Source organism: Nycticebus coucang, chromosome 9 (genome assembly GCF_027406575.1).
Source record: "Nycticebus coucang isolate mNycCou1 chromosome 9, mNycCou1.pri, whole genome shotgun sequence".
NCBI lineage: Eukaryota > Metazoa > Chordata > Mammalia > Primates > Lorisidae > Nycticebus > Nycticebus coucang.
The window spans coordinates 114032216-114050056 of NC_069788.1; the positions used below are offsets into that span (position 1 = coordinate 114032216).

The following is a 17841-nucleotide window of genomic DNA, read 5'->3' on the forward strand; positions in this document are numbered from 1 at the left end:
CGTGGCGTCACAGCTCACAGCAACCTCCAACTCCAGGGCTTAGGTGATTCTTTTGCCTCAGCCTCCCGAGTAGCTGGGACTATATAGGCGCCTGCCACAACGCCCGGCTATTTTTTGTTGCAATTTGTCCGGGGCCGAGTTTGAACCCGCCACCCTGGGAATATGGGGCCAGTGCCCTACTCACTGAGCCACAGCGCTACCCTTGTTTGCTTCTTTCAAGATGTTTTATCTTTAGTGTTCATAAATTTGACTAGTGTCTGCTGTGGCTTTCTTTGTGCTTATTCTGTTTGGGTTTTTCTCAGCATTCTGAATGTCTGGGTTTTATGTCATTTGCGAAATTTGTAAAAACTTTTTCAAGGCCTGCTCTCTTTCTTTTCTCTTTCTAAGACTCTGATGACACAACTGTTATAGTCCCACAAATCTCGAGACCCTATTCGTTTTTTCCCCAGTCTACTTTCTGTTATTCAGACTTGAGGTAGATTCTCACTGTTCTATCTTCAAGTCCCTTGATTCTTCTACCTTTTCCATTTTTTGGCTGAGCCCATCTCATGATTTTTAAATTTTGGTTATTGTATTTTTTCAGTTCTAAGATTTCCATTTGCTTTTTAATAGTACCTGCTTTTGCTAAGACTTTCTATTTTTTCATTTTTAAATACCAGCCTGAAATTGCTCACTGAAGCACCTTATATGATGGGTGGTGTAAGATCACTGTTAGATAATCCTAACATTATGTCATCTCAGTGTTGGTTCAATTTTCTGTCAAGTTGACATGTTCCCAGTTATTAGTATGAGTGGTGATTTGACATTCAAATCTGGACATTTAAGATATTAAGTTAGGAGACTTCTTATTTTTTAATCCTATATTTTGCAGGCCTCCTCTATGACCACTCATAGAGGACAAATGACACTGCCAGGCGGAGCTGGAAGTCAGGTTCCTTGCTGGTCTCCCCTGACACCTGAGTATTGAAAAGGGCACCTGTGATTTCCAGGGAGGCTGGCAGTTCCAACTCCCTGCTGGGGCTTTGCTGCTCCCACCCTGGTTGGGAGGGCACAGGGGTGTGTGGGCACCACTGCTGCCCACACGGTGTCACTGACGGCGAGGGGAGGAGATGCTGCTGCTGGGTGTCCTGAGCACCTGCACTCTCCACCAGGGCTCTTGAGCGGGGACAGACCTCGTGACTACTCCACAGGGACGAGGGCCTAAGCTCCCAACTTAAGTCTCTTTAACAACAGCTCAGCAAGGGCTAGGGGGGAGCAGGGCTGTGGGGGATTCTGTGGTGGTGTTCTGTTAGAGCAGAGTGGTTCTTGTTTTAAAGTTTTCTGTCTTTCCAAGGTTATCCTTTATGTGAATCTTTTGGCTAAAAAGACAAGACTTTGGGGAAACTTTTCTTGTCTGGGCACGTTAGCATTTCCAGGTGCTAGCTCCTTGAGCCCAAGACTGGGATCCACAAGCTAAAAGAAAACCCAAGGACTGCACCGCTATGTCGTTCCCCAGACCCCCAGGTCTCTAGCTGGCCTGCCTTCTCTCGCCACCTTTCAAGATTTCATTTTATGTTTTCTTTATACATAACGTCCAGGGGTTGTTGGTTGTCCTCAGCAGATATAATAGGAAAATATACATTTACTCCGTATTTCTAAAATCCACATCCTAATTAGTTAAAAAAGAATATTTTGTCTACTTTTTCTGGTTATTCTTAGCATGTGAGCTGATCCTCAATAAGCAACTCTGACATTACCAAAAATAAAGACCTTGGGCACTTTTTTTCAAAGTTCTCATGATTCACACTGATTGCACCCACCCTGCTTTGCCCTTCATAAATGTAACTCTCTTCACTTCTTCTGAAGATGATCTCTATATTCTCTCCAAAAAGAATGAAAAAGAAACTGAAAACATTCAGTGTTGAGAGCCAAAAATGCTAGTTAAAAAATTTATCCTCATTGGGAATTACTAACAAAAACCCATCCATTTTTTAAAAATGACATATGGATACTGGGTAGAAAAATTGTAAAAAAAAAATCTGACAGAGATACTTTCAAAATTATTTATTTATGAGTATATGGACATATTCTATTTTTTTTGCATAATGTAAAGGAAATATTCTACACAAGCGTATCTACATAATCTTACCTAATGATGTATTGTGCAAAAATTTCTCACAAAAATAAAGGGCTTTATACTGGGTATTAAACTGATAATATACCTGATTGTCTTGACATTTATATGAATTTCAATTACATAGGCAAAAACTCTTTAATTACAACACTATAATAGAAAAGCTTTGAAATCAACACAAATGCCCATCAATAGAGAAAGTGATGGAAAAACTATGGTACAGTAACATAATGTAGCAATAAAACAGTAGGAAACCTTTCTATGTACTGATGCAGAAAGGTCTCCAAAATCCATTACCAAGTAAAAAAAAGTCAGCAGCATACTGTATAGTATTTCATGTAAGAAAGGGTGGAAACAAAACTGCATGTTTGGTGGTGTGCACACACAGAAATACAGGAATACCTAAGAACCTACATAAAACTGTGGGGAAAGAGAGGAGGGTAATAGGAATGGGTGGAAATAGGACTCCTCAAAGTAAACACTCATACTACTGTGATTTTTGGACCATTTGAAACTGTTACCTGTTGAATGTTAAATCTCACAGGAAAAAAAAACTAGTTTCATTTTTTATTTTAAAGTAGAATTTAAAACATAATCCACAGTTTAATATTACACAGACAGAAATATCTTCCTCAGTCACTCTCTTTTTGGATGGTGAACCAAAGAATCCTCATTGCCTGTGTGTCTTTGTTTTGCTGGGCTCCATCTCTACAAACTGCAAATACCACAGAATCTCCTCATTGGAAAGGCTTCCATCCCGTCACCCATTCCAGCATCAGTCAGGAAAAAGAACAGGGAATGGCCAGTGCAAAGCATCACGACTTGTGAAGAAAGCAGGCAAAGCTACGGTGCCTGGCCTCCTTCCCCTGACCTGATGCTGGCACAAACATTTCCCTCCTGACAAAGCACATACGGGTCCATGAGCTCTCTAAACACACATTGTTGAATACGTGTATCATAATCTTAGTGAAGAGTAAAATTCTAAGAATGGCAATTATTCTGCCAAAGCTGCTTCACTTATAGGAAATTGGTTTTGGAAACATATATCCCCCCCATGGACCATTTTTCAAAACTAGCTGCCTGAATCAAAAGAAAGTGGCTGGTCAAACTCATTTACCCTCACAGTGAAATAATGCAACATGGCAATGAACAAGCTAAGTCAGCAGAGACTTTCATTCCTGCTCCAATGGAAGGGTCAGTGCCATTCAATACCACAGAAACATTGCTTGTTTCCTTACATACATCCTTGAGAGGTATGCTGCACACATTAATTAAATATGATTACTTTCCCTTTTACTCGAACTTCAGTAACTTGAAGGGTGACTTTAAAAAAAAAAAAAGAGAACCCAATAAACATTTTTATTTCTCTGCATTTTTAACAAATATCTGGAGATGCTCATTTAGGCAACATCGCTACTGTGTACGTGAAACCCAACATTTCCTAATGAAAACAGGACTACCAATTTTCTCTACTGCAAACTGGAAATTATACTTTAAATATTTATCAATCAGCCCCATTCCAATTTTATTTGGGGTTAACAAGTAAAACTGAACCTGCAGCAGTAAGGCTTGGACCCAACTTTTAGCTTTTCTCCCACTCATCAGGAGGGAAAGGAGAGTGGTGTGGAGAACGTGTTGGTTAAGAAAGCAGGCTCTGGAGTCTGAGTGGCTGCATTTAAGACCCACTTCCACAGAACCTAATGGTGATCAGCCTCTTTGTGTCTCGGTAGAACAGTGTCTAAGAACAGGAACAATAACAGTACACACATTAAGACTTTCTGAGGCATAATTAAAATAATTCATGTAAATTGCTTCACCGGGTGCCTGGCTTAGTCACTGCTCAATAAAAATCACCTATTTTTATTACTCTCTGACAATACCTTACAGGGTAGTTTTAAGGCTCACACTACTGCCAGCTGGACTGCTTGCTGTCCCCATGGACACACTGCTGGCTGTGTCCTCCTGAGCTTTGTTTCTCAGTCTGGACCATCATACTGCTTATTCTCCAGCCTGAAGAAATCCTCTTTCCCTCCAAGGCCAGAGCATTCTGATCCATTTAGCCAATTATGGCTTCTCCCCTCGTTGATCTTTGTTTGCAATTGTCTTATTATACCCATTATATTAACCCTGACATCCATTACAGAAATTTACGACCTCGTTTCCTTCATGGATAAGGACTGTCTTACCAGCCTATTTATTCTCTATAGTATTCAATAATCTGCAAAGACTCATACTCAACAGACCGCTGTTGGATTTGGTGGGTTTGGGGCGGGAGTCGGGGGGATGTTTTGAGACAGAGTCTCACTCTGTGGCCCAGGCTAGAGTGCCCTGGTGTCAGTCTATTCAGCAACCTCAAATTTCTGGGCTCAAGAGATCCTCTTTCCTCAGCTTCCACAATGCCTGGTTAGTTTTTCTATTTTTAGTAGAGCTAGGGTCCCACTCTTGCTCAGGCTGGTCTCAAACTCATGAGCTCAAGAAATCCACCTGCCTTGGCCTTCCGGAGTCCTAGGATTACAGGTGTGAGCCACTGTGCCTGGTGCATATGTTGGATTTGAAACAGTCATGCTTACTTGTGAAAGTAAGTGAACATATCACCAATTAATAGAAGCTCTCTCAATGGATGTTTATAAATAGATTAAATGAGATAATGCACATAAGGGGCTATTAACAAGTTATTCTTATTATCAACACTCAATATTTCTTTTCCTTTCTTCCACCCCATGTCTCTTCCTTTCGGATTCTCTCCCTTCCTCCCTTGTTAGGGTAAGGGTCTCTGTCACCCAGGCTAGAGTACAGTGATGCACTCACAGCCCACTGTAGCCTCAAACTCCTGGCATAAGTGATTCTCCTGCCTCGGCCTTGGAGTCCCTGGATGATAGGGGTGAGCCACTGTGCCCGGCAACAGCTAATATTTCTTGAATGGTTACCATGTCCCTAGCATTGTATTAAGTGCTCAATGTATGTGAACTCCCTAAACCGGGGCTTAAGGCAGCAACTTTTCATTCGCCTTGCACATAGTAAATGAGATATAGGTGTTTTTTTAATGACTGTTGAAGAAAAATAACTCTGACGTGGCAAATTTATAAGTAACGAAATTGGCCATATTATTAAATAGTTAACTTGACAGATAATGAAATTCCTAATATTTTATAGGGTAGTTTAAAGGATTAAAATAATTCGAGATATGCAAAAGTACAGGGAACTTGCAAATCTTAAAAAAGAAAAGTAGTTCTATACATACTAAGAGATGAGAGTGGAGAAAAATGGCATGGAGAACTTCTATAAGCCTAATACCCTTAAATACAAAATAGGCCAATAATTGAACCTCCTACAAGAGCTGTGAGGCTTAAATCAGATGATGCCAGTAAAGCGATTGGAATATTACAGTAATAAACAACGTATCTACCTAACTTGTCTTTATCATGAGATACACACCCGATTATCTAACACTGTAAATGAAGATCAAGAAACATTAATGGGTAAACCAAATCCAAATTCTTGCCAGTGTGAAAATACAGGCAGGTTAGTTTCATCATCTCATTGCCATTTTATATAACAACGAACAGGAATGCCAATGAATAGCAAACGATCGAAAAAGGCATCAGGAAGGAGAATATGAAAGCTCAGATAAGCCACCAAGCACATATTCATTTCCCAAAGTGAATTTCTTCAGGAACTGAAATGCCTAATTCAGCTCCACATATGTCACTGTCAAGTCAAATGAAAAACAAATTATTAGATTTTTGTGCAATGCTTTCTTTTTTATCTTACCGATAAAATTTTAATTTTTCTGTTCATTTTTGCTTTCCCCAGTGGTAAAATAAGGAAATAAAGCACCAAGATCTGAAAGGCAAAATGCCACAGTACAGCAAACAAATTGTGTTTTCTTTTTCTGAGCATAATTATGTAAGTCATTTAATAAGAATAGAAAAGATATTAAAGGAATCATTTAAATAAAATGTAAAGGGAGATTTAAAGCTCCTTTTAGTGAGTCCAGTTTCCTGGCATCGCATTATGAATCCCTTTAAATATAAAGATATACAAAGCTGGAAATTTTAAAATATGACGACACAGATGGAAACTAAAAATGCTTTGCAATGATTCATATGCGTAATTCGCTGCACTTATAAGCATTTCCTTTTTAAAATCTGTATTTGTAAGGGCACTAAAATAATCAGTTTCTCAAAATAATTCCAAGGCATTAATGAGATCTCCTACCAAAAATTACTCCCCAGACTAGAAGCCTAAATATGCATGTCATCTGTTTTCTATCAGTACAATCCTGGCATCGAACGCTGTGTGTGGAGATAGAAAAGGCAGAGGCCAGGTGCCGAAGCCCTTCAGTCCGACATGGAGCTGCTCATATAGAATAGCACGCTTTAAGCTTCCGGATTCTGTTGCCTATAAAAACTATGCACTCGTAAAAGTCCTGTTAAGTGGGATAACATATTTAAGGCACTTATTTCCAAAATAAAATTGAAGAGACTGATTCTGATTGCCAAATTTAAACCTTGTCTAGGAAAGACATTAAAGAAAACTATCATATATTATTATTAATAATTCATGAAGAGAGGAGCATTTTAATACCCTCCAAGAATAGGAAGGCCATAATTTCAGAATAAATGGTCAGTTTTGTGAATCAAATAAATTTAAACTTGACTCATTACAGCGTTCTCATCTTTCCTTATGTGGATCGGCCCTTAAAGCGTTCATCACAGATTAGCACCATCTGCAGTTCAGTATTTTACAATAACTAACAGAGGGTACAAAACATACCAGAAATCCTATCATCTCCAACTGGGGTATTAATTTTTAATGTAACATGGTTAAAACAACTATTGTTTATTATATATTCTCAATGGCTGAATTAAAAGAATATACACTGAACCTGATTTTCCAGACTTCCATTCATTGTAATAAAATTAGAATTTTTGTTAAGAAAATATTATCAAAATTCGTTCACAAAATGACATTCAATACCCAGACCAATTTTATTTTTGTAGGAATTTTTTATATGCAATGTTAAAACTACTATCACCTACTGCTAGGATGCAATATGGTTAAAACTCTAAAAGAAACAAAGTAAGACTATATAAGGATAATAGCTTTAAAATTAGCCCATATGATCCAATTACTAAAGAAACATGTGGATAACACTCTCTGGACAGTGACTTTTTCAGACCATAACTTTCCATTCTCTTCTGCTGTTTCCACATGGATTAATTAACCAATCACGCGTCTGCATCTTGATTAAAGGGACCCCATATTTAGGTGAAAAATCTTGAGAATTTTAACTTTGTTACTGATCAGAACCTAAATTTTAAAATTTTATATTTAAAAATCTTAGCTAAAATTTATCTCTGTTGGTACTACAGACTTTAAAATTCCAAGCTTTTAAGAAAGCATGTTATCATGGCTAACAGCACAGGCTCTGACACAGACTGTGTTTGAACCCTGTTCCACAACTTATTATTATTACTGTACTGTTATTAATGTAATATCATTATCACCGTACTGTATTATTATTGCTACAACTTATTCCCAGATACTTGAAAAATCCACTGCATGTATGGAAGATTATCAAAACAGTTCAACATAGATAAGTACATTATTGATCAACTCTAACAGATAAAATCATCAGGTAAGACATGTTCAAAGAGCTAAAAAAAGAAAATGAGTAACTGCAAAGAAGAGTATTTTTACAGTAAATGGTATCAGTTTTCCTCATCCAAAAAAAACCATTAAGGCCTGGAAGGTTAGCAGATAATCTGAGCAGCAAGAACATTCTCCTCTGAAAGCCAAACTTACCCCCTGTTCATCCAGTTTCATGAGTTGCTCTGTGACCTTGGGTGTATTGAAGGCCAACCGCAGGCACTGGACGTTGAGCTCGGGAATCACATGCTCCAGCACTTCCTTCAGGGGCAGCCCCCTGGCTGTCGAGTGCTTGGCTGTTGAGGGGATGGCATCTTCCAAGACCGAGCCTCTGAGAGTCATGAGCTGGAAAATAGACAGGTGCTGTGGTGAGGCTTCTCTAGGACGCAACATGGCTGAGTACATGTCACATGCACTGCAGGCCAAGACTGTGGGCTCCTTACGGGCCTGGGGAATGACTTTCAATTGGTTGTTATCAGTAGACCACCTCCCTACACTGACCTCCTCCTTGAACTGACCTCATTTTCCAGGACTGGACATGTACCGTATGTACCTGTTGGTACAGTGGGCCAAATTCCTTCTGCTGACAACTTCCCTGTGTTAACCAGTTTGTTGCAGTCCCTTGGGTCAACTTACAGAAGTTCTACTTATATTCAAAACAAGGCCCATACTTCAAGAAGACCTACGCAAAACCAAAGGAACTCAAAGCCTTCTGATGATATTAAATGCCAAATATAGCATTTCCTTAAAGAGATCAATAAACACGTAGGTCTTTACATGGCTATATAAAGCCCCCAAGCACACTAACCAGGAAATTAAGGCGGCAGCCCAGAGCAGTATCTAAAGGATAAGGACTTAGAATTTGGATCTTATACCTTTTTGAATTATAAGAGGTAAGGGTAGGGTAAAGTTTCAAATTTCATAATGCACAGCTGACAAGCATAAACTATTCATACCCAAATGCTGCCACAATAAGACAGTGATCATAGTTAGCACAGCAGCACAGGCAACAGCACTTAAAATTACTTTAGATTTTTCCCTTATTTCTTAAAATACCTTCCATTCTTAAAATACCTTCTGTTAATACCTTAAGCAAAAGCATTTCCCTATGTTATGATTTGTCAGAGGAAAGTGAACCAGACACAAAACCTAAAGTAGTTTTAATTCCTAAAAGTTTCCATGCTGCAAGATTGTTAACGTAATTTAAATACTGCACAGCTTGGCGACAAAAGAAAAACCCATCAAACAGGCTATTGGGCATTATGCTGCACAAGAGCTACCAGAGCCAGTGGGGGAGAGGGGTTCACATTGAGGGAGCCTGTGGTGTGTGAGAGGCTGAGTTCAGAAACGCACGGTGCCGGGGGAAGGACGAAGCAGGACAAGGGAGGTCCTGAGAGGGTCTGGAGCAGGGAAAGATCACAGTGGTTCGGGGCGTTAAGGAAAGGCCCTGGTGGAAGTGGTGGCATTTAAAAAGGGCTGTGAAATACAGGAACGATTTCTATGAAAAGAAAACATCAGAACAGGGGCAAAGATTTGGAGGCAGAAAAAACCAGGGTGTGAGAGGGAAAGAGGGATTGCTACACTTGGGCCTCAGGAGAACACAGGGTGGGGCGGAAAGTGGGTGGGGGGCAGAGCTGGGGAGAGCGGAAGGGCCCAAAACATGATGACTCCCACTTCTGGTCTTTGCTCTTAAATCGAGAATACCCCTAGCCTTGTGGCTCGCTGTCCCAAGGCATGGTTATCTCAGGAAGGAATGAGCCTAATAACAGAGGCACAGAAAGACAACAGCTAACTTCATGAAAGCCAAAGCAGACGGGAACAAGAATGACTCATTTTTCACATCCGAATCACCAGAGTTACTGATATTTTTGTTAAGGACTTCCAGAAACGAGTGAGTCCTCATAAGTACTTGTATTCCTATGCTTAAAAACACATGCCACAGGCGGCGCCTGTGGCTCAGTGGGTGGAGCGCTGGCCCCATATACCAAGGGTGGTGGGTTCAAACCCAGCCCCAGCCAAACTGCAACAAAAAATAGCCAGGTGTAGTGGCGGGCACCTGTAGTCCCAGCTACTCAGGAGGCTGAGACAAGAGGATTGCCTAAGCCCAATAGCTGGGCTGGAGGTTACTGTGAGCTGTGATGCCACGGCATTCTACCAAGGGTGACAAAATGAGACTCTGTCTCTAAAAAAAAAAACACATGCCACAAAATTCTGTTCATAAGTAAACTGGCATGCTTACAAATGTATGTAAGTCTTCTTTTGTTGATGTTTTGCGATGTTAATGTCTAAAATGAAAGACGTTTGTATTTCTGTTATCTTGATGCCATTTACAGTAGTCACTGCGGTGTCACTATAATGACCTTGTTTTCTTTATCTTGATGTATTTATCAGTGGGAAAAATAAGTAACAGGAGAAACCCCTGATACAAATCTTATTTCATTATATATCTATAAATTGATCCAACGGAAAGAGTGAGGTAACTGCCCCACAAAGTCCAGGAGCTAGAGACAGGGACCAACATCCAGCAGCACTTCTACCAAAACCCTTATAAAAAATATTACAATTAAACCACATTTAAGCATTATTTTTTATTGGAAAAAAATTACACAAAAGCTAGTGGCAATTAAATGAACTTTAGAGGGAGGAAAAGAGGGACTGATAGGAAAGAGGAAGATGGGGGAGGGAGGGAGATGGGGAGAAGGGAGGGAGATGGAGGAGGGAGATGGGGAGAAGGGAGGGAGAGAGATGGGGAGGGAAGGAGATGGGGAGGGAGGGAGAGGGAGGAGGCAGGTGGCAGGAAGGGGATGCTTCAGGAGTCAGGCACACAATAAGGGAACGGCTCAAAGGTAAACGCTACCCTTAGGTACCCTACCCTAGTGAGGGGAATTAAAAGCAAACAAAATAAATACATAATACAGTAGAACTTCTGTAAGTTGTATAAGATAGTGTTAATTTCAATGAACATATAGCACTGAATTGGATATGAAATGGCAAAGGAACAGAAACTAGATCCTGTAACTAAGGCAGGCCCCTGTGATTTAGGAGTGAAGGCCAAAGGAGAGGAGGCAGGAGGTGCCTGGGGGAGAACACAGGGAGGGGAGTTTTCAGAAACATCAGAGCCCAGGGGCAGAGGAATCCTGAGCCTGCCCAAGGCACCCCTGTCTGTTAGAAAGGGAGTCAGGAGGCCTCACCAGATGAGATGGGAGGAGAACTGGGAAGTAGATGTACATGGTCTCTCAGGACAACAGGGTCATTGGCTTTTTCTCACAGGGATATAGAGATGACATGGTGGATTTTGAACTGAGTAATGGCAAGATCTGGATTACATTTCCAAAGGATGCCTACTGGGCAGAAGCAAGGAGGCCAGTTCTCAGAGCAAGACTAGGATCAGGCCCAGGCAGTGGGCATGGGAGAAGTGGTTGAGTTACGGATGCATTTTGAAGACAAAAATCAACAAGTGTAGATGACAGGCCAGATCTGGGGGGCAAGAGAGAGGAGATGAGTGAAGTGAGACTTCAATGATCTATCTATGGCCTGAGCAAAAGAATATTAACATCGCCATGAAATGAACAATTGAACATAACAACAAGTGGTAATGGACATTTGAATTAAACCTTTGGTTCAGAGACTAAGGAAACAGACACAAGGGACATAGCCGACTGGAATGAGTCAGCAGGAAAAAGACAGAGCCCTATGATCAGAGAACCGCAGGGAAGAGCAAGTAGAGCATTTTTGGCCTGGACAGCGAAAGGGGAAAGAACAGAGGTGGGAAAGGCAGGAGCTGTGTGGTTCACAGACCACGGCAAGACTCAGAGCAGACTTTAATGCTGCACAGAGAGGCTGGATGGGTTGTGGAGGGCCCGCCTGCAAGGCACACTGAGGAGGGAAGCTCCTGGAACCAATGGCAGGATTTGACAAAGAACCTTAGCTTCTACCATGAAGGATGGAATGGGCGAGTGGCAAGAAGATGATTTTTTTTTTTTTTTTTGGAGACAGAGCCTCACTCTGCTGCCCAGGCTGGAGTGCCATGGTGTCAGCCTAACTCACTGCAACCTCAAACTCCTGGGGTCAAGAGATCCTCCTGCCTCAGCTTCCTGTACAGCTGGGACTACAGGAGCCCACCACAACACCTGGCTAATTGTTCGACTTTTAGTAAGGACAGGGTTTCACTCTTGAGGTTGAGAGGTCTCAAACTCCTGAGCTCAAGTGATCCTCCTGCCTTGGCTTCCCAGAGTGCTATGATTATAGTCATAAGACACTATACCCAGCCAGATGAATTTAAATGGATAAAAACATCATTAAAAAGGAAAAATATGATGGAGACGTCAATGAGAGTGGTCTTGGGGAGGAAAAAAAGAACAGAACAAGACAGGCAAAACAGCCTGGCAATTGCACATGCGCATCCACCCTGCACATGGGTGCTGCTGGCTTCCCGCGACAGTCTCATTATCTCACCCTCTGTAGGTGCTATGGTGTCACAGCTCACAGCAATCTCTTAACTCTTGGGCTTAAGCGATTCTCTTGCCTCAGCCTCCCGGAATTTAAAAGTATTTTTAAGTGGGAGAGACATTAAAGATGGCGGCCGAGTAACAGCTTCCCAGCAACTGGGAACAGCGAGTCTGGGGAGACAAGACTTCAGGCATCTCTGGCCGGTGGGATCTGCCTATAATCATCCCTTTGAGGATAGAGGGAGCCAGCAAGGGACTTCTGGACCCCAAGAGGAGGACAAAAACAGTGGAAAACTGGCAAGTGGTTGCATGTGTTCGATCGACCTAATCACGCCGGCAACCATAAGTACAAGCAGCAGTGAGACTACAAACCGGAAAAGCCTTACCTGTGAACTGTTTCAGTGTTCTTGGACTTGGCACTCAGTTGAACTGCCTTGAGGAGAGCTTGAGCAGGAGTGTGGAGAACTTTTGGCATTGTCTGGGGCCCCAGACTGAGCCACTGAGCTGGGCGCAGGAAGCCATTATGAAAGAACTGCCCCAGCAAGCTCTGCCCTCAGGGTCTCAGAGCAAGAACTGCACAGGTCAAAGTAACCTACTGACTGAGCAGCCTAAAGGCGGGGACTGAGCTGCCTTACAGCCTTAATCCTTAGGGGCAGAGTGAGACGGTGTTGACACGCTGGAGCCTTGGGCTGTTGCCCTGGGTAGAGTGCCGTGAGGTCATAGCTCATAGCAACCTCAAACTCCTGGGCATGGTGCCACCCAGACCTCCATAAGAGTTGTGAAGCGACCCTGGACCGGTGACCCGCACCCACCGGGCCTCCGCATTCCCTGACCAGGAACTGCGGGAGCCACGCAACCCTGCGTCCTCCCTCCTGTGTCCTCCCACCTTCCAAACTAGCCCGTTCATCTGGACAGGGACTCTGGAAGCTGCATGCCCTTTGAAGCCCTCCCTGCCTCTGCGCAGAACTCTTCTCCTGGCCAGAGACTGCTGGAGCCTTGGGCTCTCTGTACCAAAGTCACTGGGCGCCTGGCACTCCCAGAACCATGAGTACCACCCCCAGCCCTGTTGCTGGATCCGGGTGTGTCACAAACCAGAGCTGCTTCCATAACCAGAACTTCCTAGCTAGAGCAGCCCCAGAGGAACTACACAGGGTCACTACCTACAAAGATCCAGCAACAATAGAGTGATCCCGCTGGGGTCTAACCTTGGAGAGACACCTCCCCAACTCTGAGGATGGCCAGAGGCAACAATGAAAAACAATCATGAGGCGAAATCAACAGAAAAACTCTGGCAATATGAATAATCAGAGTAGATCAACTCCCCCAAGGATCAATGGGGCAGAAACAGCACAAGACCCCATGCACAAACAAATAGCTGAGATCTCAGAAACTGAATTCAGGATCTGGATAGCAAATAAGATCGAATTAGAATTCCAAAAATTATCTCAAGAATTCAATGGATTAAAAGACCAAATAACCAAAGATTTTGACACTGAGACAAGAAGTTGCATCCCTCAAAGATCTGAGAAACACAGTAGAATTCCTCAGTAACAGAATGGAGCAAGCAGAAGAAAGGATTTCTGACATTGAAGACAAAGCTTTTGAACGCTCCCAAACCCTCAAAGAAGAAGAGAAATGAAGAGCAAAAACAGACCACTCTCTCAGAGAGCTCTGGGATAATTTGAAGAAAACCAATATTCGTCTTATAGGGATCCCCGAAAGTGACGAAGTGGCTTCACAAAGCACAGAGTGTCTTCTCCATGAGATTATGAAGGAGAACTTTCCAGACATTCCAAGAGATTCTGAAATTCAGATAGCAGATAGTTTCAGAACTCCAGCACGACTCAACCCAAATAAGACATCCCCCAGACACATCATAATCAATTTCACTAAAGTTAATATGAAGGAGAAACTTCTGAAAGCTGCCAGACAAAAGAAAACCATTACCTACAAAGGGAAGAATATCAGAATAACTAAAGCTCTCTCTGCTGAAACCTTTCAAGCTAGAAGAGGATGGTCATCGACTTTTAATCTCTTAAAACAAAATAACTTTCAACCCAGGATCCTGTACCCAGCTAAACTGAGCCTCATTTATGACGGAGAAATTAAATACTTCAATGACATTCACATGTTGAAGAAATTTGCGATAACTAAACGAGCTCTCCAGGATATTCTCAGACCTATCCTCCATAAAGACCAGCGTAATCCCCCAGCACAAAAGTAAACTCACCCAGAAATTTTGATCAAATTCCAACTTCCACAGTCGCAAAAGGATTAAAAATGTCCACTGGACTCTCCAAAGGGCTTATCAATACTCTCAATTAATGTGAATGGTTTAAACTGTCCTCCAAAGAGGCACAGGTTGACTGACTGGATGTAACAAGAATCGCATCTTACATTAAAAGACAAATATAGACTCAAGGTGAAGGGATGATCATCTATATTCCAGGCAAATGGAAAGCAGAAAAAAGCAGGCGTTGCAATCCTGTTCACAGATGCAACAGGCTTTAAACCAACAAAAATAATTAAGGATAAGGATGGACACTTCATATTTGTTAAAGGTAATACTCAATATGATGAGATCTCAATTATTAATATTGATGCACCCAACCACAACGCACCTCAATTTATAAGAGAAACTCTAACAGACATGAGCAACTCGATTTCCTCCACTTCCATGGTAGCTGGAGATTTTAACACCCCTTTAGCAGTCCTGGATAGATCCTCCAAAAAGAAGCTAAGCAAAGAAATTTTAGATGTAAACTCAACCATTCAACATCTGGACTTAACAGACATCTACAGAACATTTCATCCAAAAAAAACTGAATACACATTCTTCTCATCAGCCCACAGAACATACTCCAAAATCGACCACATCCTAGGCCACAAATCTAACCTCAGCAAATTAAAAAAAATAGAAATTATTCCTTGCACCTTCTCAGACCATCATGGAATAAAAGTTGAACTCAATACCAACAGGAACCTGCATACCAATATAAGAACATGGAAGCTAAACAACCTTATGCTGAAGGATAGATGGGTTATAGACGAGATTAAGAAGGAAATCACCAAATTTTTGGAACTAAACAACAATCAAGACACGAATTACCAGAACCTCTGGGATACTGCAAAGGCAGTCCTAAGAGGGAAATTTATAGCATTGCAAGCCTTCCTCAAGAAAACGGAAAGAGAGGAAGTTAATAACTTAATGGGACATCTCAAGCAACTGGAGAAGGAAGAACACTCCAACCCCAAACGAAGCAGAAGAAAAGAAATAACCAAAATCAGAGCAGAGCTAAATGAAATTGAAAACAAAAGAATTATACAACAGATCAATAAATCCAAAAGCTGGTTTTAGATCAATAAAATGGATAAACCTTTGGCCAACCTAACCAGGAAAAAAAGAGTAAAATCTCTAATTTCATCAATCAGAAATGGTAATGATGAAATAACAACAGACCCCTCAGAAAATCAAAAAATCCTTAACAAATACTACAAGAAACTCTACTCTCACAAATATGAAAATCTGAAAGAAATCAACCAATACCTGGAAGCACGCCACCTACCAAGACTTAGCCAGAACGAAGTGGAAATGTTGAACAGGCCTATATCAAGTTCTGACATAGCATCAACTATACAAAATCTCCCTAAAAAGAAAATCCCAGGACCAGATGGCTTTACGTCAGAATTCTACCAAACCTTTAAAGAACTAGTACCTATATTACTAAACCTCTTCCAAAATACAGAAAAAGAAGGAATATTGCCCAGCACATTCTACGAAGCAAACATCACCTTGATCCCTGAACCACGGAAAGACCCAACAAGAAAAGAAAATTATAGACCAATATCACTAATGAATATAGATGCTAAAATACTCAATAAGATCCTAACAAACAGAATCCAACAACACATCAAAAAAATTATACACCATGACCAAGTTGGATTTATCCCAGGGTCTCAAGGCTGGTTCAATATACATACATAAATCTATAAATGTAATTCAACACATAAACAAACTTAAAAATAAAGACCATATGATTCCTTCAATTGATGCAGAAAAAGCTTTTGATAATATCCAGCATCCCTTCGTGATCAGAACACTTAAGAAAATTGGTATAGAAGAGACGTTTCTTAAACTAATAGAGGCTAGCTACAGCAAACCCACAGCCAATATTGTATTGAATGGAGTTAAATTGAAATCATTTCCACTTAGATCAGGAACCAGGCAAGGTTGCCCATTGTCTCCATTGCTCTTTAACACTGTAATGGAAGTTTTAGCCATTGCAATTAGGGAAGAAAAGGCGATCAAGGGTATCCACATAGGGTCAGAAGAGATCAAACTTGCACTCTTTGCAGATGATATGATCGTATATCTGTAAAACACTAGGGATTCTACTACAAAACTTTTAGAAGTGATCAAGGAATATAGCAATCTCTCAGGCTACAAAATCAACATCCATAAATCTGTAGCCTTTATATATACCAACAATAACCAAGCCGAACAGTCAAGGACTCTATTCCTTTCACAGCAGTGCCAAAGAAGATGGAATATTTGGGAGTATACCTAACAAAGGACGTGAAAGATCTCTACAAAGAGAACTATGAAACTCTAAGAAAAGAAATAGCCGAAGACGTTAACAGATGGAAAAACATACCATGCTCATGGCTGGGAAGAATCAACATTGTTAAAATGTCCATACTGCCCAAAGCAATATATAATTTTAATGCAATTCCTATTAAAGCTCCATTGTCATACTTTAAAGATCTTGAAAAAAATAACACTTCGTTTTATATGGAATCAGAAAAAACCTCAAATAGTCAAAACATTACTGAGCGATAAAAACAAAGCAGGAGGAATCACGCTACCAGACCTGAGACTGTACTATAAATCCATAGTGATCAAAACAGCATGGTACTGGCACAAAAGCAGAGAAGTAGATGTCTGGAACAGAATAGAGAACCAAGAGATGGATCCAGCTACTTACTGTTATTTGATCTTTGACAAGCCAATTAAAAACATTCAGTGGGGAAAAGATTCCCTATTTAACAAATGGTGCTGGGTAAACTGGCTGGCAACCTGTAGAAGATTGAAACTGGACCCACACTTTCACCATTAAGTAAGATAGACTCTCACTGGATAAAAGATTTAAACTTAAGACATGAAACTATAAAAATACTTGAAGAAAGTGCAGGGAAAACTCTTGAAGGAATCGGCCTGGGTGAATATTTTATGAGGAGGACTCCCCAGGCAATTGAAGCAGTATCAAAAATACACTGCTGGTACCTGATCAAACTAAAAAGCTTCTGCACAGCCAAGAACATAGTGAGTAAAGCAAGCAGACAGCCCTCAGAATGGGAGAAAATATTTGCAGGTCATACCTCCGATAAAGGTTTAATATCCAGAATCCACAGAGAACTCAAACGTATTAACAAGAAAAGAACACGTGACCCCATCTCAGGGTGGGCGAGGGACTTGAAGAGAAACTTCTCTAAAGAAGACCGACGCAAGATCTACAAACACATGAAAAAAAGTTCATCATCCTTAATCATCAGAGAAATGCAAATCAAAACTACTCTGAGATATCACCTAACCCCAGTAAGAGTAGCCCACATAACAAAATCCCAAAA

The 17841-nt window shown here is 41.1% G+C and overlaps 1 protein-coding gene across 17 annotated transcripts in view; it reads right to left on the reverse strand.

The window, feature by feature from the left end:
* The window catches only part of SIPA1L1 (signal induced proliferation associated 1 like 1), a 434009-nt gene that overhangs the window by 141793 nt on the left and 274375 nt on the right, over window positions 1–17841 (reverse strand). For all 17 annotated transcript variants that reach the window (XM_053601212.1, XM_053601207.1, XM_053601214.1 and 14 more), the window contains one exon: window positions 7922–8110. In XM_053601212.1, coding sequence (XP_053457187.1) covers window positions 7922–8110 — 189 coding nt within the window. The remainder of the gene's footprint in view (window positions 1–7921; window positions 8111–17841) is intronic.